The sequence below is a fragment of the Passer domesticus genome, chromosome 6 (assembly GCF_036417665.1).
Source record: "Passer domesticus isolate bPasDom1 chromosome 6, bPasDom1.hap1, whole genome shotgun sequence".
Lineage (NCBI taxonomy): Eukaryota > Metazoa > Chordata > Aves > Passeriformes > Passeridae > Passer > Passer domesticus.
This window is the reverse complement of record NC_087479.1, coordinates 60,975,970-61,001,865: the sequence shown is the minus strand read 5'-3', so window position 1 is coordinate 61,001,865 and position 25,896 is coordinate 60,975,970. Positions and strand designations below refer to the sequence as shown.

The 25,896-nt window shown below is 37.5% G+C and overlaps 1 protein-coding gene across 4 annotated transcripts in view; it reads left to right on the top strand.

Annotated features, from left to right (window-relative positions):
* GAS2 (growth arrest specific 2) overlaps positions 1-25,896 on the top strand; it is a 93,407-nt gene that overhangs the window by 29,517 nt on the left and 37,994 nt on the right. For 2 of the 4 annotated variants that reach the window (XM_064426200.1, XM_064426203.1), the window contains exons 4-9: positions 11,185-11,326; positions 13,169-13,188; positions 15,205-15,298; positions 18,063-18,095; positions 20,633-20,696; positions 25,143-25,287. In XM_064426200.1, coding sequence (XP_064282270.1) covers positions 11,185-11,326; positions 13,169-13,188; positions 15,205-15,298; positions 18,063-18,095; positions 20,633-20,696; positions 25,143-25,287 — 498 coding nt within the window. The remainder of the gene's footprint in view (positions 1-11,184; positions 11,327-13,168; positions 13,189-15,204; positions 15,299-18,062; positions 18,096-20,632; positions 20,697-25,142; positions 25,288-25,896) is intronic. The other 2 variants (XM_064426202.1, XM_064426201.1) reach the window with 1 other exon arrangement.

Here is a 25,896-nt window from a genome sequence, read left to right as displayed (position 1 = left end):
AGCCTTTTGGCCACAAATGAGTGCTAATGATGGTTACAGCTGCGCCTGTGTCTAATGTGGCCATTTTTATCTGATGGTTATCTTTTTTGAGAAAAATCATTGGTCGCTGTTGCATCTGCTGGACTAAATTCACTAGGATGTCTCCTGTTGATCCAAAGCCTTTATCTCCTCTGTTTGGAGCTTTTCGAAAGATGTCTTTTTCTGTGCATTCTTTGAGGTACAGTACCAATTGTGCAATTTGAGTACCTTTCTTTATAACCAAGGGAGGTGTCAAAGTGTAAGCTATAGTCATAATTTCACCAGTGAAATCTGCATCAATGACTCCAGGCAAAATAATCCAGCCATGCTTGCAGATGACCTTCCTATAATGAAAGCACCTAAACCACTAGTAAGAGAATAGATAGGTCCTTTCACTCTGGTAGGTATTTTCTGAGGCATGACAGATGTTAGGGTGACATCTACTGCTGCTGCCAAATCGATTCCCAAGCTACCTCTGGTTGCTGGAGTGGGTAGTTGCTGGATGACATTGAGGGGCCTGCCATTTTTGTCCCAGCGTGGGGCCTCTTTGTCGCGCTGATCTTCCCGGTTTTTGTCAATCTGCAGACTTCACTTGCATGATTGTCCTTCTGACAATGATCATACCATACGGTGGCTGCGCAGGTTTTACGAAAATGTCCTTTTCGTCCACATCGATGACAAATGCCTGGGAGAAATCTTTCATTAGGAGTGTTGTCTGATCTTCCAAGTTTTTGAACTGCAGCAGCTAACATAGATGCAGCTGAAGACACAGCTTGAGCGATTAATTTTTCTTGTTGCTTACCTTGAGTTTGATTTGCTAATTCAATCATGTCTCTGACTTCAGCATACCTTGGCAGGGTAGCTAACAATGATCTGGTCTTGGGATTTGCATTTTCAAAGGCCAGTAGTTTAAACATGTTTTGTTTGGCTGCTTCATCCATGTCGGGTTGAACAATCAATGCTGATGAAAGCCGATCAATAAAATATGTATGTGGTTCAGACAGGCCTTGCTTGATGTTGGTGAAAGCAGGTGGAGGGCCTTCTCCTGGAATAGCATAGTAGGCTTGTCAGGCAGTGGAGGCAGCTAGATGATGTAATTCAATTGGATAATTTAGTTGTGTCTGCATATCTGCAAATCTTCCTGTTCCTGTTAACATTTCAGCAGTAATTCCATTTAAAGGATCATTTGGACCTCTCTGTCTGTTGGCTTCTAAAGTGGCTAGACGATACCATTCTCTTTCCCATAGAATTTGCTGAGATGTTGTAGGAAACATTCTTGAGAGATTTCTGCAGTCATGAGGAGAGTTTACATCTACAGTGCAAATCCAGTCCAGAGCAATTCTTCCTGCTTCTAAAAACTGATGGGATCGTTCCATCCGATCTTGCAATGCTTGCATTGTTGTTTCCATTTGAACTTGCAGCTCTTTTAAACTTAACTTAATTTCTGGATGTTGATCCTCTTTATCTATTTCCTCTTCTTCTTCACTCAGTAATGCAATTTCTTCTGGAGACAGAACAGGTGCAGACAGAATAGTTGGGAACAGTTTTGCCGGTAGCTAGGCCCACCCATCTCGTCTGTAGCTGTCTGAGGCAATTCCAGATTATGGCTTGGTTGACTTCCGCTGTCTGACATGAACACATCGGGAGCTGCTGCAGCAGCAGCTCCTTCGCCTTCACTTGATTCATTTTTCTCACTCTGCTGCTGACCCGCTGATAAAAGCTGTCGTGCGTTTGAGCAAGGGTTATTTGAAGACATGCCTTTTATAGGATGCAAACGCCCAAACCCAAAGAATGAGCCCCGTCTCGGTGCTGAGAGGGGTAAAGCAGCAGGAGCAGAATCTGAAGAGGTAAGTGCTTGGACAGCAGCTGCAGCTACTTTCGACTCAGCTTTCAAAGCTTGCAGAGTATTTACGATCGTTCTCCAAGTTTCCCTACAGCCAGAGAACGGTTCTTTGCCCTTCTTATCAATGGTGTCATCCCATAAAGCATCTCCCACTTCATGCCAGGCTGCCCACTCGAATAATTGAGTGGGGGTAGCCAACAAACCTCCTCCTTTTGCCCATGAAACCAGCCTATCTAAAGCTTTTTCAGAAATTGCCTTGCCTCGCTTAGCAAGGATACCTAAAAGCAATTTCTTTGCTGCCGCATATTCATTTTCCATATTTGGCAAGCAGAAAAGAAAATAAATAGAAAAGACAAGCAAAGGAAGATCATGACTCTTCTCACCTCAGTCTGAGTCACTGACTCCAGCTGAAAAAACTCTGCTTGCTTGGCCCCTCACCACCTTCACTTCTGATTGAAGTATTACAGCGTTCCGCTGTCCGCTTTTCACTTTAAGTGTCTGCTTTTCACTCTCTCTCTTTCTCTCAGACTTTGCTGTTAGTCCTGTTCGGGCAGCCAAATCATGAAAGAGAGGGGTAGGGGTAGGGGGAAAAAGGTAGAGGAGCCTCCAGAGACAAAGATCGCGTCTTCATAGAAGTATGATCAATGCTCCTTTATTGTTAGGTTCAGGGTACATTTATATGGTTCCAGGGTTCAAGCGACACGGGGAAGTATCTGATTGGTTAACAAAGCACTTATACATAAAACAAAGACTATTTCTTGAACATGTCTTGGTCATGTAGCTCAGCTTGTCAGCAATATCAGCAGAACATCTTCTTATCCTCTGTTAGAATCTTCAGACCATGTTCTTTCACATCCTCTTCCCTGGGATGCAGTTGGCAAACTTTCTCCTGCTGGCTGTCCAAGGGCAGCATGCTTCTGCTATCAGGCACATACCCAAAGTATTGGCAAGCATGCTTCTAAATCCACGGAATGTCCATTGTTTTTTGTCTGCAGGGTTGTGCACAGTGTCTGCCCAAAATGCTCTCTAACATTTCCCCTCTTTTCTTTTTGCACAACCCAAGCTTACATGCCAAGTCAAATTACAATATTCTTTATATATTCTATTAAGTAACAGTTAATCAATATGACTTACATGTTATTTACTAAGTATTAGTATACTATAAGTATGTTTGTTAATATGTATTAGAATAGCAGTTTCCCATTTTGATTTTTTGAAATTGTTATTACTAAAATTAGTTGCTTTTGCCAAAATTTAGTGGTTTTTATGTTTTATTTTGAGGAATGTGATGTTTGATAAAACATAATTTGATAATACATAAGATGCTTCAAAAAATATATTCCATGAAAATCCACCCAGATTTCACCATTTATATGTCATGGAAATACTTTCACATCTCATGGAATAATTGGTGTTTATTGACATGTTCATTCACAAGTCATGCTGTGTGACAATGCCACAAACAAGTGCAATTCTCTTGTTAATTGCAACCCTCCATTTTTTTTCTCATTTACTTGGAATAAAAATGAATGAAATTCGGAAACTAGGATTCTTTTGTCTTCTTCAACTAACTCTTTGCTAATTCAGCTCTGAGTTCTGAGGTTGTGATGGGGAAAAGCTCAGGATCATCTATCAAGGATAAGGTGTAATTGCCCTCTGAAGGAGCACCTGTGAGAATTGCCTCATTCTGTTCTACTTAAATGTTATTGAAGAAGCTCATTATGAAATGCCAATTTAAAAAATCCCCATCTAAATGTTAATTCTTAAACACAGACCATTTATTGAATGAGAATTAACTACTGAATCCCTGTTTTCATGGATTCTGTAGGGAGGTCTTTGCCATGGCTTTCTTTTATTGTCTCTGTTTATAAAATCTTAATACACTTTAAAAAAAAATTAATTGAAGTCTTTCTCTTGAAAGCATCTTATTTTAGTGACTCTATTTAATGCTATCATAGCATTAGAAAAAAAAACAAACCACCACCGATCTTTGCATTTGGCTTGCTAGCATTTTCAGAGAGTAGCAGTAATGGCTTTTAATTTTTGGTGCATACATGCTTGGAGATTGCAAATTACTTCTGCAATACTTTGAAAGACTGTTGATAAAAGTAAACTTGTCAGTAGGCATGGGTATGTTACAGACGTAGATGTCTAGAAGTTTTAAGAGAGAATTTATTGACCTCCCCAAGTCTTTGGACTGTAGTGACCTAATCCCCACCTCTGTTACACAGAGGAGTGGGAGGAACAGCGTCTGACATCTGCTGAGGTGGGCTCTCTGTTGTGATCCTCCATGAGCCGTGCTCTGCTGGGCAGGACCCCTGGTTGTGGTCCCTCTGTGTTACCCTGGGTTAGCCAGCCCCTGAGAGATGGCCTTCCAGCTCTGACAGACATTGGGATTTTGGCTCCATGTGTTGAAATACACATATCCTTAGACTACATTTAAATTGCTTATTAGTCAAATAATGAAATGTGAAACAGCTGGTGAATGAAGCTTCTGCCTTGCTGCTTTCTGACATTATTTACTTCTGGATATCACAGTGCATTGTCTGTGGCTTGAATAGTCTTTTGTATTCCTTGGCTTTCTGGCACGCTGCTAGAAGTAAAAGCTGCATTGTTCATTAGTATTAACACTATTTTTTTGAATAACCAATCTTTTGCCATGTGATGAGTAAGCTGTGTGTTGGACAGAGAACTTAGAAGAAAAAATACATGAAAAAATGCTTAATTTAACAATATAATTTTAAAAGTTAAGTTTATTTTCCATATATTCTTACTCTTAAGAAGCTAACACTAATGCCACATGGAAGAATTGACACTGAATTACATGGTTAAAGCATTAATTTAGTCCTGCAGTTATTTCAATGTTGAAGTCTGTATATTTCTGTAAAGCCTTGATGATGTTAATTATTTTTATAGACATATTGTAAATATGTTGGGGATTCCAAATTATTCACAAATGTGTTCTTAAAATCTAGAAAGTTGATAATGAGTGATTTTTGGCTTTTGATGATCTCTGCAGTTATTATATAGGGTAAAAATCTGATCAACACGTGATCTGTAAACTTGAAATCCAATTTCCTGTTCCATTAAAATGACATGATATGACAATATAAAAGCTGTGTTTCACTGAAGGAAACTGTTTTGCTGCTTGTTAAGTTAATTGCTTAGGGGCGCTTGCTTTGTTATATGTTCAATGTTATTTTTCATCAGTCTAGAAGTTGTTCTTAGTTCTCTGGCTGTGGAAAAGTTTGGCTTTTTTTTGTGTCCTAAGCCTTCAGAACTTCCTTGCTGAGTTTTCATATTCTAAATTTGCCCTGGGGTTTAACTTCTATTTTGCAGCTTTCTTTAGTAGGGCTGAGGGGTTTGTATTTCTTTTCTTAGTTCAGTTATTTTTTTCAGTGGGAAACGCTTAATTTTAAATTCTTTGTATGTATTTCCATATTCTGTTTTACATGTACGTTTAGCACATTCTTTTGGCCGTTGGTCCAGTTGTTTAAGAACACTTGAGGAAATGAGGAAAGAATTGAAGGAGGAAAGGGATTGGTACTGCCACAGAGCTAAGTTAAAAAGCAAATGGCAGAAAGTTTTGAAATAGATACATGTTCTATTTAGCTGATATAATCACATTTCAGTAGGAATTTATGCTCACTTAACACTAAATGGCCTAGCAAGGCACAGCAGTTAGGTACTTCATGGCATAATTTCCCACTCCCACCCCCCATTTTGGTTAATGTAGGTCATCAGGAGATAAAGGCAAATTTTCCCTTTGAGTACCTAGTAACTGTAGCCCTCTTTCATAGCAGACAAATTGCTCATCTTTTTCTTTTTATTCAAGCATAAGTGATAGTTCAAAATATCCTGAAATCATCTTTTCAAAAAGGGAAATATGATGAACAATCTTCAAAATACAAGTAAAGTCTAAGTCAAATAAATGGGGATTTTAGTATTTGTTCATGAACTCGTTTTGAAAAAGCAGTACCAAAAATACATTTTTCCATGTGATTTCAGAGCATCGATGTAAGAGAGTCCCTTTTGGTTTTAGAAGTGAACCTGACAGCATTTTTCCAGGATTGCATCATATGTTTCACTCGCACTTTCACATCCTGTATTAAACCACATGCATGCACGTCAACAAGACAAGATTGTAAAAGGAGTGTGACTGGGGAATTGTTTTCCTGATACTTGATAGGAGTAATTGCGGCCACTGATGCTTCAAAGCAACTGTGGTCATACTATACTATGTCAACAAAAGTCAGTTTTGCAATGTGGAAACCTAATTATTTCAGAATGATCTGTTAGAAAGCACTTTTGAAATAGTCAGGCCATTTATACAACTCGGTAAAAAATATTTCTGCATGAAGCCTTTCTTGAATAAAAGCTTTCATGTGTTAGAGTTTGAGCAGTACAGTGACAGTTTTGGAAATATTAAAAAAAGTAGACTTCTGTTTAAGAGGTGGTAGGAAAATTTAGTAGGTGATTAGAAAATATGAGTATTTCCCTATAATTTGTGTGATAAACCTGCTAGGGCTATTACTGAATAGAAAAGAGCGTGGGGTTTTTTTGCTGTTCTCTTCAGCAAGACCCTAGTACTGTGGGAAATGGGATGAAACTCGTATATTTTAGTGAGATCATGTGATGTCAGGGATATTTGTCTGTGTAGTATTTGCTTCAGAAAACGACCGGAGGCTTTTGTGCTCTTTTTGGTTGTTAAATGATGTAGCTGTTGTTTGCAACAATGTCTTGTCTTTACATGTGGTTATTTGTCACTCCTGAGCTGTTCAGGACATCTGTTAATCAAACATTTTTCTGTCGCTATGAAATTAAGAATATCACAAATTTGCTTAGTAAAGTGTAATGTTCTGTACCTAGACTCTTACTATTTGCTGTTACTACCAAAAATGTGCTTTTGAAAGACACTGTAAAGGAATGTTGTAAGTTCCATGAATGTCTAAGCTTCATAGTGAAGCTAGGTTAAATGATGTGTTTAAAAGTCTTAGTTGTCAAGGCACAGAATTGCAATTTATGTGTATGAAATTTCAGGTGATTACTGACACATAAACCATCTGTTCTGAATTGATCTTCTAGAAGGAAATTCTACGTTCAGTCACTGCAGTATACGTAAATCAAAAGATACAAAATATTTAGAACCAGATTTATTAATGTGTTGTTAGTACTGGGGAGCAACAGCGACCCAAGGGTCACTTGGGGTTTCCTGCATTCCTGCCAGGCGTTGCAGTGCCTTCCCAGTGGCTCCTTGGAAGAGAGGCAGTGCAGGTTCTCCTGGCTATCTCCTCGCTCCTGGCTGCTCCTGCTCTGCTGGAGGCTCTGTGCCACACAGCAGGTCCTGGTCTCCAGGCCCACTGCTGGAGGCTTCTCTTGCTGCTGGGCTCAGGGCCAGGGAGAGCAGATGGGCTGTGCCCACACTGAGCCCGAGTCTCCACTGAATGCCAGATGGCAGCCACCAGTCACACACACAAAAATTTCTTTTTTTTGTTTCGTTTAGTTTGGTGTTTATTTATTTTTTTTTTTTGGTTGGTGTTTTGAGGTTTTTTGCTGTTCAATAGTTCTAAGGTAATCTAAGTGGTTTATATACAGACTTCCAGAACAGCGTTGTTCAGTCTCCTCAGCAGGACTTGAAAGAATATAGGTTATTTATTATGGTTGTCTCAGCACAAAGCAGTTTAAAGGTGCAGAACTGACTAGAGCTGGAGAGCTGTGTGGAAGCAAACAAACCCAGCATGATGTCACTACCTCTTCTGAGCTGTTCCTGGCATTAGAAACAGAAGTTTCTTTTCTTGGAGAAGATTCACTAGTTTTCTGCAAAGGCAAGCCTGAGAACATGGACACTGTGGAAAAATCTAGAGATGAGAACTGAGAGGTGACATGATTTGACACTGCAGGTCTGCTCTTACACATTAAGCATCTGTATCCTTATCTCCTTTCCATTCTCTCTGAAGTTCTTATGCACAAGTCTGCAGGTGCCAGGAATACTGGAGCTGGCTTCTTGGCATCTTGTTCTTGTCACAGTGCTATTTGTCCGTAGCAGATCATCCAGAATTGGTGCTTTTAATTTGATGTAATAAATCAAAAATTACGAAGAGTGTAGTAGTGTCAGATATTGTTTATTTGGTCCCCTGATGTTGACTGTTAACTCAGTTGATTCAATGTCTGTGTATCACTTCAGATAATCTGGTCCAAGCAGATATTGGAAAAGAATTTCATTCTGTTTGATTTTCTTGTTGTTAAAACATTTTAGAGATGCTGATAATTTGATTCAGTGAATATAAGATCAAGTATGATGTATGTACAGTGGATGTTTTCTGTAACTGGATTGATTGAGTGCTATGATATGGCACCTCTTTGCACCCTACTGACAAAATGGAGTTAATTATAAAGTAATGAGTATTTCTGATTCCACTGAAACTCTAAAACCCACAGATTAATTGTCAAGACTTGAGGGAATCAAAATACCTTAATAGTTGTGACCAGCCTCCCCTGGGACCCTGACCTGCACTCTCTGCCCATGGCCCAGAATGTCCCTTTTACCTCAAGCCCTCTTCTTGTCAGAGCTGTGTTGTGAACAGACCATCTCCAGCCTGGCTGCCTGTTGCTCCCTATCTAGAGCCCCTTAAAAGAATTCATGTTGTATAGTTGTTTTTTTTAATTTATTCTGGATTAGAAAGAGCTGGTTTTACTTCCCTGCTTCCTTCTTGCTTTCCCTTCCTTGTCCCGGGTTTCATGGCTAGGTCAGTGTCTGCTGCAGCCCTGAGTTCTGCCTTGTCTTCTGCTGTTTCTGACTCGCCTTCCCTGGACACACTAGACCTGACTTGGCTCTTCCTCCTCTAACAGAACAATTGTCTAAAGCTCTTATGTTCCCAGCATTGCCTTATTTGGTTGCTCTGGGACTGCACCATTGCCAGTGAGGGCTGCCACTGCCTGTGCTGGGCTCACCCTTTGACCCTGGATTGTCTTCCCTCATGGAGCAGCCCAACTCTTGCTGCTCTCTGCCTTTTTCCATTTTGCTTTGTGCCAGTCCAATATCCCTGCCCACTTTGCTTGTTCCTCTTTTGCACTGCAAGAGCTATGGTTGGGTTGAACTTTCTTTGGGAAATCATTTTGAAGAAGGGACTTCTTTAAGGTTTCTGCAATGTTTTAGTGCAAAATCATGGAATGGATGTCCTGTTTTGACAGCTTTCCTCTGCAGCCTGCACTAGCTGACCTTCTTCCAACAGGCTGCCAGAGACTTGTGTGACTGCTTTTAAAAGAAGTGGGTGTCCTTTTAACACTAATATAGTTAGAGACTGTATTAGATTTGTCCAGTTAAAATCTCCTGGGAAAGGGTAGGGAGAGACAGAGATGCACAAATGGTGCATTACTTCTTCCTAAAGACTAAGTCACTGAGAGGAAATGCAATGGGAGAAACTGCCTGTAGAGTATAAGTATTTGTCTCAGAAGAGATACTCATTGTTTCTTTGAAGAAATTAGTATAATATTAAAAGAATGCTAGCCTAAAAAATGTGTCTAGTGCTAACAGCTTTTTATTAACTTCTTCTTTAAGAAAAGAAAAACAAAATCACTGATATGTAAGGAACTGAGCATTTATTTCTACTTTTTTTTTTTTTCTTCTTCCAGAAGAATAGAAAGGGGCAGAAATAATGTTTTAAAACTTCATCTGATCTGTAAGATTGCCCTATATCTAGAGCCCCTTGAAAGAATTAATGTTGTATAGTTTTTTTATTTATTCTGGATTAGAGAAGAGCTGTTTTTACTTCCCTGCTTCCTTCTTGATTTTCCCTCCTTCTTCCTGGATGGTCCAGGAGGTGATATGGTATCTGTGGCATAAGATTTTTTTGTTTAAAATAGAATGCAAAATTCGTCAGTGTTTTATATAAATTGTAGAAAAATAATAATATCTCCTTGCAAATAGCTTGAATAATAAGTTAATTTTTCCAAAACAAGGAAATGTAAATTGAGTATTTGGAGTAAGAATCATGGGGGAATGAAAGCTAGATGGTGATTTGGGGAATAGATTTAATTGCATAAATCTCTGAGACATATTTATATATCTAAGACAATCTGTTAGTCCCCATGACATACTAATAAGTACAATGGTGATTATGCCTGCAGTTGTTCTTTTTCAGTTTATTTGGCTTATTGGGTAGGTAGCAGCAAGTAGCTCAGTGCACGTAGGCATATTCTGCTGTTACATTGCTGCTGTCATATGTATAATATGTTTGAGATTTAAACTCTTTCTAAGCTGTGTTTAATGCTGACATTATTATACTGCTAGAAGCTGTTGTAAGGGGAAGCCTACTCCTGTGTTGCTCTCCCCATTTCCAGTAACTTTAAGCTAGGAATGAGTAGAGACACCATATTTGCAGTTTTCTACCTCTTAGCTCACTTTTCATTGAGTAACTACTGACTCCAGACAGAAGTAAAAATTTCATAAATCAGCATTGGAAAAAAGAGTGCATTCAAATCAACATAAGGTCTGAATTCCTCCATGATTTATAGATCCCTAAAGTTACATATCAACAATGTTTCATTTTCTGTCTTCACTTGTCCATGTAGTACAGCTATTTTTCTTTTGAGGAAAAGAAGCCTTAAGTGAAACTAAATGCTAAGGACTTCTTTTCTCAGTGTGTCTCAGTAAATGTACCAATGCAGGAAGCAGATTTGCTGTGGTAATTACTCTGTTTGGTACAGATGTTGATGCTGTATCAGCAGCATCCTTTCTGATATTGAAATAATGTAAAGGGAACTACTCTGGTATGGTGAGAACCTGTCTTTGTAGACCTTGACTTTGTACCTACTAGATTTACAGTCCTGTGTTGTGCACTGGAGACTTCTGGGTGTTGTTAAACAGGAGACAGTGACCTTTCTGAAGTGTTTGTAGTCTTTGGGCCTCAAGACCCATTCCTTTGCACTGTGATTGCCTCCTAGCATAGAACTGAAAGTAATTCACCCTTAATTGTAAGAAAGTTCAGTTCCTGGTTTAAATTCTGTCTATAATTTTTTTTTTTTAATTCAGTGAACTGGACCAAACACTAAATACAAAGCCTATAGTTAGTCATATTCCTAAGTAGCTAATGTTGGTTCAGCTCTCAACTTCATTGTGTGGACTTTTGGAAAGACTTTTTGGCTGAGAACTGCATGCTGTTAAATTCACTTCTCATGCTTCTTTGCTCGGAATTCTTTAATGGCCAAGGAAATAAGTTGGTGGGAGTTACCCATCTATGCAAAACTTGCATAGTGATTTTGTAATACTTAAGTATTATGATAGTATGTATCATTTAGCTAAATAAAGAATTCCTGTTTTTCAGACCTTACCAGTTCGGAAAATTCCATGCAAAGCCAATGCTCCTTCAGGATCTTTTTTTGCACGGGACAACACAGCAAATTTCTTATCCTGGTGCAGAGATGTAGGTGTGGATGATACCTGCCTGTTTGAATCAGAAGGTTTGGGTATGTATTTCTTTATTCTTCATGTAGTAGTTGGTAATTTGAGATAACTTTTCTTTTGCCTTTAGCCTTGAAAGACAGAAAGGCTTTTAATAGGTCCTGACTCTGACTCTGACCTTTGTTTGTGTTAATTGTGCTGCTTGTGCGTAGAATGAACAATTAAAGTACACATCACATATTACTCATTTAAGCCAGTTTTAAGAGGAACTTAAATGAGAGGAAACTCTTGCTATGTTTTCTTGCACACAAATATTTTTCACCCTTACATATACTTTTCTGAGCATGGAATGCTGTTCCTTAGTTCAATGTATAAGATGATGCTTTTCGGTTTTGGGAAAGTAGGATACAAGTGCATGCACAGTTCTGTCTGCAGACATTTGGCTAGTTGTGGAGATTTAGTGAATTGCACAGGAGGTGAGAAGATACAAAATTTGTCTGTTTCCCATGCTGACCATTTTCCCCAGCTAGTTCCCTTGTGCAGTTCTGGACAAAAATTATCCAATACCACTGCTTCATGGTGTTTCATGAAAAGAATTGCACTCTCAGGAAAATACTACATAGTCTTCGTTGTTTTAACTCTTCTTTCTTCAAAGGAAATCTTATGAGTCTTTACTTCACAGTTTTTCAGCCAGATCTCATGAAATTAAGAGTCCAATGTTTGCTATCTCAAATCAGATAAAGCAGTCATGGTGACAGATCAATTTCTATGGAAGACAAATGAACACACTGTGCTGAAGCTTCTTTGTTCTGTTGCTCAAAAGCCTTTGCCCTGTTGAAGCTCTTACATGTGTTGTGACTGAACTATTCCCATTCTTTTACAGTCTTGTTCTGCTTCTGTAGTCTAGCACAGATATTTCTGAGAGAGTTTTTCTTTTTCATTTGTCTGTTCTTTTATCCTGGGAAGTTTTTTAATTACATTATTTTCTATGTCTGGGAGAAAATGCTTGGCAGAGGGCAGATTACTATCTCAAAGGTGACAAATAGTAAGTTGAATATATGTATTGACTCTGTTTTGTTAATTAAATCTTTAAGATGAAATTCTTATTTGATATGGTAAATCACATGGAAGATGAACAATAATTGTAGTTTCAATGATTTGAAATGGTGAAGAAGTTGACCATTTACCTAGGACCAAGGAGCTTGTAAACACCAGGAGATGCAGACCTCCAATGCCTGACACAGGCAGAAGAACCTCTGGTTAATGGAATACTTCAAGGTATTTGAAGTTTGTATTGCTATGGTAAGCCCAGCCATTTGCCATTGTTCCACAAATCTGTTGTGCATTTTTACAAAACTAGATCTTGTTTAGAGTTGGAGTTGACATAGCTGGAATACTGATATTTCCTGATAGTTAATTTTCACACATACACAGTGCCTTGCCTGCCATAGTGAAACAGAGTGCAAATACAACTGAAAAGGTGTGTTCCAGAGAACTTCCTCATTCAGAAAACTGAAGTGAAATACAACTGAGTGTGCAAACCTGTACTCCATTTTGTTTGATTAGCGACTGATTTTCTTCTTAATTGATTAAAAACTAGGTTCTGAGGTTTTTCCTTTTATTGTATAATGTACTTGTAGAAAAGATTTATGTTGCTTGAAATAGGATTAGGATTTGGTAACATTTTTGACCCATTTTTCTGAACTTGAGAAGGAGGTGGTAATCGTGCCTTAAAAAAAAAAGATAAAACTAGTAGCTATTATTCTCCTTCAGTTTAATCATTAACTCAAAGTTTTGCTTTTTTGAGATTATCCTAATGCATTAGAAATAATGATAAATCTTAACAGTTGCCAATCTAAAGCTTTTATGTTCCTCTCTCTCCCACAAATCACTTCACCAATGCATAGGAAGCAAACATTCAGCAAAGGTAAGTAATATCAAAGGTTCTTTTCAAAGCAGTGAGAAATGTGTGTGAATGACATCTGTCTTTGCACTGCCTCACTGAATTCTTCATTTTTTTTTGTTATTAATTGTGGTGAAATTATGGTTACAGAGGTAACTGTTGTTTGCATTTTCTTCTGTTTTTCCCCACGGCTCATAAACTCAGTAAATCGGTGTGTAAATTGGAGTGATAAAGCGTCTTTTTTCTGTCTGTATTAGAGAACCTTTATTGTAGCAATGTTCTCAACTGAGTGGATTTTTATCCTCATTTTTTCACTCTTATTCTGTGTGCTTTATGGTATGCAAATACTGTGTTATTTAATTAAAGGCACATAGGAATATTTTCATCGTGCTACTGTACAATATAAAACATTCCTGAGGTCTTTTTCTGGCAAATATGTACTCTAGAATTATAAGAGTGATTTTGAAGATCTAGTGCACTGAAATACTTGAATGATGGATTTATGACACTGATTTTAAAACAAAAAAAAGTACCAAGTATATTAGAGATCAGCAAAACAAAGTCTATACTGGCTAAGAAATTGTTAATTGCTATTATTTCTCATTACTTAAAAATACTGTCTCATTGTTGTAAGTTCTGAAGAAATCTTTGAATCATGCAAGTATAACTGCCCACAAATGCATCTTCCATCACTCCTAATTTTTAGCACTGAGACTCAAGTGGTACAAAGGTATTCCTCACTGGAATGGAGCTGTCTCAAACAGAGACTAGAGCAGATAGGGGCACTCCATGCCTGATGGGCATGCAGGTAAGTGATGTTAATGGGAATCCTGAGTATTCTTAGAGGCTTGCTTCTGCAGAGGGTTAACATTTCAGGGCTGAGCCACACAAGCAGGTGAGCAGACCTGATCATGTCCTTCACCTGTGGACTAATTTGAGCAATTCATGTAATTATTTAAAGTTAAGCGCAGTTTCAAATGCTTTGTTGGATTTGGGCTATTCAGCTGAGCCAAACAAGGAAAGAAGATTGAAGTCTTCAGAATAAAGAGAAGGAAAAATAAGTAGAATGAAAAATAGAGGTGCTTGACATATTAGTAGATATGATTATGCTGTCTAATCACAGGTTACTTTAGATATCATTGGAAGAGAATGGTAGAGAGCTCAAAAATTTGAAGATTTGTACTGCTAATTTGTTAGTAGTCTATAATATGATGTAGTTTGTCTTGCTGAATGTTACCATGCTTTAACATAGGTTAAAATGCAAACAAATTGGAAAAACTGTTTCCTGTTAAAATTTGTAACACAGCCAGAGCTGACTGGTAGCAATTTATCTCCAAGTGCAGAGACATGGCAGGAAAGTCTCCGAGTTAATGGCTTTGCAAAGAAAAGGTGTCTGGGATACCTGATGTATGAGCTACAGCTCACACATGAACATCTGTAAAAATTATAGCAACACAGTATGTAGGGATAATCTTGAGTGCTGCAAAATAGAGGGACACCATATGTGCTCCCTGCACTCATTGCCAAATTTAGCATTGTCATGTTTTTTACTTTTAAAGTTTGTGTATTTAAAGGAGAAGGAATTAGCTTTGTTAATGCCAAAAATTATGATCCAAAATCCAAATTTTGATCATCTGTGCAAATCTTGAGGTACAGTGTCATTGAATGGTCTTCTTAGATGTATCAGACTATGTGGGACCCTGAACATGATGTGTTAACTCTCTCATGCAGTGTAAGGATGTTAATACTGCCTTTAACTCCTCTGTTCCCATAAATATACCTTGTAAATTCCCCTGTAGGGAATAGCCCCTGTAGGGCTTTAGGGCAGCAGATCCCCACAGCTCTGGTAATTTTCCTCATGGAAGCATTCTAGGTGGAGATATTTGTAATTTTGCTCATGCCTGAAGAGTATAATACTCAAAGAAAACTCTTCTTGGACAAATAAGAATGGTAAGATTTTCTGTGATTGCTTTAGTCAGTGAACATAAAACATAAGTTCTGAACTCTTTGTGGTAATGGAGTGTTGTTGGATGATTATAGGATTTGGAACCAATGAATATTCTGCATCTCTTCTGTGATAAAGTCTACCCAGCAAGAAAAGGGTTTGCCACTGAGTGTGTCAGCATGCTGATATGTAATCAGTTTTGGGAGTTGTTGGATGCTGTTGATGGTTAATGTTTTGTGCTTGTATATTCTGTGCACCTGTACACACAGTATGTGACATGGACTTCTTTTGATGCAACTGATTGATTTGAGTTTCATGGACAGGTTTCCTAAACAAATGCATTTAGTGTTTTAGTGGAAATAGTAAACTGAAACACCAGCACCTCTGATCTTTCTTCTAACATTGTTGGCTTAAAGGTTATTTAAAAAATACTCAAATGTTGCTTGCTTAAAAATATTTTATACACAGGGAAGATTATTTTTTAAATTGTTACTGTAGTTTATCTGATTTCAAGGTGCAAGTTTTTTCTGTTCTTTTATATTGAAACATCTACATATTGTAACACCATGTTAAAATTTACTTGAAGTTGCATCAGAATAAGATTTTGTCCCATCTTTCACAACTCTTTACTAAACTACTCATAATATTACTGAATATATCTCATTTTGAGGACTATAGAAGCATCCTAGACTCTTTGTTGTTACCATTGGATTTGCATGTTAAACTAATGAGTTTCAGTAAATTATTAGTGTTCGGGTGACCTCTGTATCCCTTCTATATTAATTCTTTACTATCCTTAGATCTAGTATGTTTGACACCTTAATTGTTCTGAGATTTCCATAAGTGATTGAGCTGAAATGGGGCAGGAAGTGTAGGGGAAGCACAAGTGTGTCATAGCATAACTCTGATGCTGAAACATGGGTGAGTTTGTTCTAAGTTAAGAGTGTTGACAAAACAATATTGGAGGTTTTTTTAAGAACCAAAAGCCTTCTGTAGGAGCAGAGTAAAAATTAAAGGAAAATGTGAGAGAAAATAGGAAGAAGGATCAAAGGACCATCCTTTTGGAAAACTTACCCTAAACTAGTGTGAGTTCTGATGGCAATTGGAAGCCTGTGATAGTAAATACTAAGGCACTGGGTAAAACTGTTTGCTTCTAGTGGGATAAAGAATGCATTACAAACAGAATTAATATTTACTTTTTATTATTCAGCTATGCCTGATATCTTAATCTTTAAAACAAACAAAAAAAAGTTAGAAGGAAGACTGACTTCATTAAAAATGGTTTATAAAAGTGTTAGAAGCCAAGATTTGAAACTTGGCAGGAAGTTGTGAGAAGTTTATTGTGATTGGATATTCCACTAATTTAAAACAAATACAAAACCACAAACAAAACAAAAGCCCTGAATGTTATTGTGAACTTTCAGTTTAAACCTGTTCAGTAAACACACGGACTCCATGTGTGTTCTGTCTCCTCACAGTCACAGGTTCTAATAGTGCTGAAAGCAGAGGCTGCTCCTCCTCTGCTTTGCCTGGTAGCATCCAGGCACTGAGGTAAGGAGCTCTGGGGAAGCACAAAGGTTGAGTGAACAAAAGAGGAATACCTGTAAAAAGAGAATGGGACAGCAACAAGATGGGAGGGAGCAATGTGAAGAAATATTTTTGCCAGAGAGAAGCAAGGATAAAACCTTCCAGGAACTGAAAAGGAATTATTGTTAACAAAGAGTGGCTGGAGGTAGCATGTGAAGATGCAGGCAGTGAGGACAGCAAATAAGAAGAATTTAGAGATAAGATGAAAAGCAAAAAGGCAGGACACCTAAAATAAGCCAGACTTGTCTGCACTATATCTTCCCATTGCATTCTTGTCAAGCAAATGCCATCAGTGAGATTCTCTAGAAAGAGGGATATTTTGATTCATTTTATGCAGGGGATCTGCATAAAATAACATTTATTGGTCTCTGAAGTCCCCAAATACACATGCTGTATAGTCCTCAGGAATGCTGCTATTTTCTCCTTAGAAGCACTGTCTTATGAGCTGAGCTGATGTTTGTTTTTGTGGTTGGTTATTGCCTGCACATGTCTTCATCCTCTAACAATGATGTCACTGTGCCACATTGTTCAGTGTGAAATGCATGAAATGTGTCTAGGTTATGTTGAGTCAGACTTGCTAAAGGTCTATGAAGTTTGAGTAGATTTTTTTTTTTTTTTACTTTTTTAAATCAAATTTTAATCAAATTTTCTTCTGGTTCTATTTGTGGATTTTTTTGCAAATAGTGGTAGTTGAACCACTCTTTTTCATCCAATCCAAAGTCATTCAGATGTACATATGTATGAATTGCAATTTACTTGGTTTGACTATTCCAAACCCAGTTTATTTATATTTTGGGGTATGCCTTGCTTCTTAAAATCAAGTTTTATTTTGGGGCTGTCACAACCAGTTTAAAACCAAAATAGCAGAATATACATCTAGGGTCATGAATGTAACACTTTAAAAATACTGATTACTACTAAAGGTAAATATTTAATGTAATTACTATGTTGTGGGAAGGAAGAATATTGAAAATAGCTGAATGTGCAAGTGTTCATCATTTATATTCTTAGTAACAGATGGCTGAAGAATAAATATATTTTTCTAGTGCAGTGCCTGTTTAGTTTTCATGCTCTGCAGTTTTACTTCTGGGAATATATTTGGATGAGATTAGAGGACAAATGCATACCTCTCAAAGGGCTACACAGACACTAGGAAAAGATACTGGGATGAGCATTAACTCACAGCACTCACATTTTTCATGTCAGTGGAGCTGCAAGCTGAAGTCACAGAGGCTGGAGGTCCTCCTCAGGGCATTATTACCTAGAGATGTTCAAGCCTGTGGAGCCTCCTTCTGGGTCTCATACATACATAGAACAAAGTAATTGCTTTCAGAGCTTTAACTAGAAATTGAAATATCTTTTTCAGGTATGGTATTTTTTCTTCATGACTTTGTGTTAGGTGAGTCTTTAGATTACCAAAATTTTATATAGCTGATGTCTTGACCTTAACTCATTAAAAACAAAATTATTTTTATGCTGTTCAGGTTTTTTCTTATTTATGCAAAGAGTCACACAATTACTTTTTGGTCTCAATTCAATCTGAAGTGTAAGGTGAAAATTTTTTTAATATTGTGGAAATTTTTAAAACCTGATTTTTTACTCACAACAACATAAGAGCTTTAGTAGGTATCTCTGAAGAGTAGATTACAATATACTCATAATTACTATTTTCTCTTTCCTTGTACTTTTCCTTTCTTCTTCTTGAAGTTTTGGGGAGTTGATTATACAGACACTTTCTTGATTTATTGATTTTGGATTTTGCTTGTATGCTTTGCTGAACTTCTTTACAGAACGTTACCTGTTCTGAATTGTGGAGGAAAATAACCCTGTTGGTTTATGGTGGTATTTCATAATTGTTATAACTTGCCCCTGATGACAAGGGTAACTGCGGTTCTTGCTAGCAGATTCCTTTGGGCAGGTGAGAGTGAAACCACACTGAGTGACTAGTGTTTATATATATATATATTTATATGTGTGTGTATATATATATGTATATATATGGCAGGTTTATTTTAGATCAGTTTGGTTGCAATGGAAAGGGGGTATGTAGCTATTTTGGCTGTTATCATCTATAGAAATGCAGCAAAGTATGAAGATAGCACTTAAGAAAATATAGATGGAAAAGAGAGAAAGGATAAGAACAGAAAGTGAAGTGAGACCTAATTGTTGCAATTTCAATGTCTCTTGTTTAAAGTGATGGTCTCAGTCTTGATCTCTTGAAGTTGGGGTAAACCCATGAAACTTCAGGTTCAGTGGGTTAAAATACAGTCAGGTTCAGGTGACAACATCCAGGGTACCACCGCTGAGGCGAGGGTGCTGCAGTGTTCCAGCATTGTGGATCAGGTGCAGTCCTCTGGTGGAAAGCCTCAGAAAATTAGTCTGGGCACACTTTGGGGGACTTGGATGGTTTGTGACACCTAAAGCATGACAGGTGCCTGTCACAGCAGTGTAGCTGAGCCAGTTGTGTGTCAATGTGTTCGTGGGTCCCAGGACAAGGGAAGAGATGAATCTGACTCCATATTTCTTAGAAGGCTGATTTATTATATATGATATTATGTTATATTAAAAATGCTATCCTAAAAGGAGTAGAGAAAGAAATACATCAGAAGGCTAGGAAAGGAATGAATAATAAAAACTCATGACTGCTCAGAGCCTCGACACAGCTGGACCATGATTGGTCATCAAGTAAAAACAATTCACATGAGACCAATCAAAGATGCACCTGTTGGTAAACCAGCTCCAGACCACATTCCACAGGCATCGGATAGTTATTGTTTACATTTCTTTTCTGAGGTTTCTCAGCTTCTCAGGAGAAAATCCTAGCAAAAGGACTTCCATAAAATGTCACAGTAACAGTTGTGCCCCATCAGAAGGGATGTGTGCCTTCAGGCCCATGAAGTGTCCCCATACCATCCATGGAGGGGAGTTTTACACCTGAGCCAGTTATGTAAGGGAGGACATTGCCATGATAAAAAGCAGTATTCCACTTTGCAGAATCTGTTTCTTGTGAGTCTTTTCCCTTATTTGGCTCAAAACCCAGCTTGTTGCCAAACAGAAATAGGTTTGTTGTGCTCATCCTCTGGTGGTGGGTGCACGCCACCTCTGTGCCTGGGCTGCTCTTACACGGTTATTTCACCACCACACAACCAAAACCTGTCCCCCTCTCTTTCCAGTAAGGAGTGCAAACCTGGCCTCAGCAAAGCACCTGCTCCTTTTGGAAATGGATGGTTGGGACATTAACCCCTAACATTTCAATCTCTCACAAAAATTAGAACATCATGCTGTGTCACAGCTACTTCTGAATCATAAAAAAACCTATTCTGTGTGGAATCCAGGCATGCATATTTGCATTATATGTATGTATGTATAAAGAAGAAACTCTTTTTTTGTCTGTTTGGGATTTTTATACTGTGAAGAGCTGATTCCTAACACATTCTAGTTTCATATTTACTTTAAGAGTAGATGTGAAAATAAATCAGGACCAAATTTATAGTGAGGTGTGTCTTTGTTAATGCAACTTTGTTATGTTTTAAAATTAAATTGGCTAGGAAAAATAGTGATCTAAAGGATATGAATTATCTTAGTTTGTAGAAAGAAAAGTATCACTCTAATGTTATTATTTTTTACTTTCTGCTAATTAAAGTGTTATGCCAGATCTCTTGATTATTTTTAAAAAGTTATGAACTGCTTGCAGGTTACCAGTTACCCCAAATAATTATTCAGTGATTTAGATAATTAAATTGAGCTTCTGAACTGTCTGAACTCTGAGAACCATTCATCAATCCCATCCTTTTTATTCCAATAAAACTCTACTGAAGGCAAAGAAAACGGAGTCAAGAGTAACAGATGTTGATGATTAGATTCCATTCCATCACTAAGATCTTTAAAATAGCCTTTATTTATCAGTGTTTTTCCATCTTCATTTTGCTTTTCTAGTACTCCACAAGCAGCCAAGAGAAGTGTGCCTTTGTTTGCTGGAACTTGGAAGAATTGCAGCAAGGTAGGTGAAAATATTCTAAGACTGTTAAAATATTTGCATTCTTGACAGCAGGGGCTAGGGCTATTGACACACATATTAAATCAGCACATCTCAAGCTAACTTTTGTGCTCATTAGGTTCAAATAGAATGTTTGATGTCACTCTTCAGGAGGTCACTCACTGGATGTCACTCTTGAGGGCAGTTGTTAGCAAATATTACAAAATATCTGTACATCAGTGAAGATATTTGTAGGCTTTCCTTCTATTAGGAGAGGAAGGGTTTGCGACTTTTTTTTTCTATAAAGCTTTGAGCCATTTCTCCTTCTAAAGTCAGATCTTTCAATAAAAAACCTGCAATTTAATGAAGTTTTCTGGTAATAAGGGGATCTTCACTTGATCTAAATCTGGCCAATATGATTTTAGCTGTGCTGGACCTTCAGTACATTGTAATGTTATCTTTGACATAAAGACAAAGACTTTTGCTAAGCAATCAAAATTACAGTAACTAGAATGTGATTTTCCCCCCTTTTTGCAGATGTAGATTTAACCAGCACAGTGCATAAGATTTACTGAAAAATACATTAGCAGCAGCACTGCTGCCCAGTCTTGCATGTAATTTTGCAGTTGCATTCATTGATGTGTGTAACGTTGGAGTACCTTGCTATTCAGGTAGTTTCAATAATTTCAGAAGAATTCCCTGTGGTAACAAGGTGAGGGAGACCCCTGTTTATTGCTAGTTTAAGAACTAGTATTGGCTGTGTTAAAATTGCGTGATGTGTATTCATATTTTGTGAATGAACTCACATGGAAAACTAGAAATTTGTCTCCTGGTCAAGTTTCAGAAAATCCTTGCTGTCAGTGGAAGCTTGCATAGGAACAGCAATGGTCAAAAAAAAAAGTGATTTCAAGTTTTCAGTTATTTTGTTATCTCTACAACTTGTATTCAAATGGCAAATTGCTTTAACTTCCTACGAAGCAGAAAGTATTTTGATCTGCAGGTGCATAATGAAGTTCATTTTAATGAATCTTAATTTGCCTGTGCAAACAAACTGCTTTCAAGACCAGCTTGGAGATAGACCTACAGCACCCAAAGCCCCTGTGCCTGGGGCATAACTGTCAGGGGTATCTGCCCTGGTTGGTTACTTTCTAGTATCCAACTTCCTCAGGTAATGCATGGTTGTGGTTAGGCAGTGTTGGATTCTGCTAAAGTTGGTTGAGTTACATTAATCTCATTTTGCAGTGAGATTTGATGTCTCAATAGATCTACAAGGGAATGAAAACAGAATGTTACGCTTTAAATTTGTCTTAAGCTTCCACGTCTCGGATTCTTTCTGTTCCAGACATGAAAAGAAGCGCTGAATAAATAAATAAATAAGCCATGCTTTCATTATTATGCATATCGATCCCTTTATCCTTAAAATATGTGTATTCTATTTTCTATTTATATTGCATGAATATTACCATATATCATTAATGATTATTTTACATACTGTGTTTCCATTTCTGTATTTATGTTTCTTTATTTTAATTTTATTTGTAGCTTAGGGGTCAAATAACATGTTACTGCTCTAGTATCTCTTGAAAAACAAACAAATCCCCTTTTATAATCTTGTACACTTCCAAGGTACACAAAAACTGTGGTTTATACAATTGAAAACCAAATATATGATGCCTGTTTTGCCTGAGCTCTGGTAAACCAGAACTGTATGGGAAACGAGAATTGATAAATGCCTTCTTTAAGGGTAGGAAAGAGCACAATAAAGTGAGGTTGCTGTGCTGCTTTAAACAAGAGGGAAGTCAGATGTGTGCTTTGTAAAGCAAACTGGGTCTGTTGGCAGTCTTAGGGATCTGCTTTCCAGAGCAGGAGCTGTAGAGATCTTTGAAAAAATGTCTCAATCTGTTTTTAAAGAACAAAAAGTGTCAGAGACACTGAGTAATTGTAGAAGCAGAAAGATATGTTCAAAGTGGCTTACTCATCACAAGGACTCAGCTTTTGGCACACTTTGCCCAGCTAGATTACTCTTAGTTTTCAGGTCTGTAACTCCTGAAAGTCAACCTAAACTTTTTTATTTAATGCAAATGAACTTGTGATTGAGGCACAAGTGAGGAAGAATGAGGATTGCTTGAGGAGGAGTTAAATTGAGCTCTGTTCTGCTCAACTTGTATTCAACAGATACTCTCTGGAGGAGGGAAGGCAGGTGATGATTTACCTTTGCTTTAGGAATGCTTTTAGCACGTTATCACATAGTGTCCTCTTAGACAAATCAGGGACACGAGGTCTTGATGGATGGATTGCACAGTGAGTGGGAAACTGGTGTGACCATTTGGCTCAAAAAGTGGCCGTTCAAAGATATTAATAAAAATACAATGGCCTGATAAATTATCCTGAATTTCAGCTTTTTATGAAAACAAAGTTCTGAGATCGTCTGCAAAACTTCAATAGTTAAAATGAGGCTTTGTGTCACTGGCAGATGTTATGTCAATACAGTGAGATTTATGAGAGAGGGAAGTGTCCTACAGGGTGGAATTTACCTCTGAAAATGCACAGGACTGTTGCAGTGGGTTGTACAAGGTCCAACATTCTCCTAAGTATTTGAAAGTCAGAGATTATACAATGGAAAGCAGATAAATTATTTTTTCTGCACAAAAGATGAAGTTCTTGGGTTACTGTTAAACTCTGCAGGGTTAAACAACCCTCACAGGTCTTTTGGAATTACTATTGGAAAATTTCAAGGTCTTTCTGTTATTGTATTCAATTTTACCTTGATAAAAACAGAAAGTGGTGCTTTAAGAAATCTAACAGATCATGTTACAGTCCATTGCTGCTTCACATGTAGTTGTGAGAAGCCAGGCTAGAAAGGAGCAGAAAAGGAAATGCTCAGCATACCTTCCCAGAATTTGCACCTCTACCCCTCTCAGAAAAGATGTGGCTTTTTACACTTTCAGTTTTCCAGCAACTTTGCTTTGGGTTCATACAGCATATGGGGGGAAAAAGTGTGTGTATTTTTTGATCATTGATTTTATTTTTCAACTGTTCATCAAAGGAATTCAGAATACTGGAAGTAGAGGAAACTTCAAAAATCTCTCACAAAGATGAAATTTACAAACTATGAAAAGCAGTAGAAGCAAAGAAGCAACATTTCTTACCCTGGAAGAGTTTTATTTGATGAGTAAGGCTGTATGCAGAAGTAGGCTTAGAGCCCAATGGGAATTCCATGATTTACAGCCTGTCAGCATCTGCAGACAGACAGGAAGTAAATAGATTGTATATAAGTGCTTGCTTCAGTGTTGGCTGGCTTTTCATTACACAGACTGCACCAGTTACAAGCCAATACAAGCACAGATTTGGTTCCTGGTTTGCTTTCTATTAATTTACTAGGCAGACTAAATTAAACATTATCAGGAAAATGCAAAAGCTAGTATGTGTGCTTATATCTTTTCTCTGTACACTTCTAAGATCATTATGGTAATTAGCTTTAGTTTTCATGATATGTATTTCTTACTGCTCCATATTTTAGTGTCCAGGTCTCTATCTAGGTAAGTCACTATAGTTCTGCATCTGGACCGTGGACTTTTCTGCAGCAGAAAAAAATATAATTTCATTTGTGCAAGTAGTTTGCTGTGAGAAGTCTACCTGGCATGATAACTTTTTCAAGCTGAAGTCATTCTCTGAAAAAGGAACTCTGAGTGTTTTTCTGGGGTTTATTCAGTGTTGGCAGGTAAAAAAACCCCAAAACCCAGAAGGGGATTATCGGTAATTAGGAAAATGGGGTGCGCTTTTAGACTTTTGACTTCTGCCCAAGTTCTGCTGCTTGCTGTGAGATACTGACTCAATCACTTGCCATAAAGCTTTCAGAAGATCTTTCAAAAAGAATCTTGTTCTTCAAGTGTTCTGAGTTTATCCATGATGAAGTTGCATGTATTTTGTTCTAGCTGGAGCTAGACCAACAAGTGTGTTGCCACTGTTAACAGAGATCTGAAGACTGTCAAAAATAAATTAGTAGAAACACTAACCACTTCTGAAGAGTAATGGCCATTTGTATTTCTTCAGAAAATACTAATACAAAATATAAGTTGTTAAGTAATTTGAAAAGATTCTGTTTGGAAAGAAAGAAAATAAAATAGAAAAAAAGTGCAAATGTACTGAACTTGACTATGTCCTGCATAATATTGCAATTTTTGAGGTCTAGTGTTGTTCATAAATTATTCATCAGCATATATGATATCAGACAGAGAAGCTGAAAAAGTACCTGTATTTCCTGTAAATTTGATTAACTGAGAGACTGCATCTTATTTTTTTTAAATTAATTTGAAATTATGGCAGTATGGCTTGGTGTATTTAAACATTTTTGTTAATGTGTATCATTCTGTTATTACACACAAAGTAGAAATTCTTTCCACTGTTTTGTTTTAAAATACATAATACTTTCTATGGACTAATAGTTTATTATTTGCATGTTTCCAAAAGGTGTGGGGTGGAACCTCCTGGATTAATAAAATTGGAAAAAGAGATTGAACAAGAGGAAACACTTTCAGCTCCCCTTCCATCTCCTTCACCATCACCCACAAAGTCTCCCGGGAAAAAGAGTACAGGGAAACTCTTGGATGATGCTGTAAGTTGTGAGAGGAAGCTTCTTCCTATCTTATTGATTCTGATATGCAAAACACACACAAGCCTGAGTTTAACATCTCACTCTATTTTAAACATTTGTTGACTTACAGACTTATTTGGTTTTTGACCGCAATTATTTATGCCTGAAGCTTAGGAAAAAAAAAATCACACTGTGTAGGAGCTCTGCAGCTTAGCCTAGCTTGGTGCTTAGCACCACATTCCCTTCTTATTACTCTTTTACTCCTTATTCACCAACTCCCACTTGGTGCTTTGTCTGAGGAAGGACTGAATCAGGACAAGATTTGGCTCATACTGACTTGTACTGAATGTTAACAAACGCTTCAGAGATATTTCAGCCTAATTTTTTGCTGTTCTGCATGATTCTCACATAGTAAAAAAACAAGCATTGTTTTCCTCACTGTTAGAATCTTGCTTTCAATTTCATTAAGCTTGTTGCAGCATATTGAGTGTTCATGTTTCTGGTGCAAACCCACAGGGGTTCATTTGAAATAGCTGGAATCAGATGAAAAGGACACATTTGGAGACCATGAAGAGGTTAAACTGGAAAAGTACAAATCTAGCCTGTAAAAAGAAGCAGTTACCATAGTAA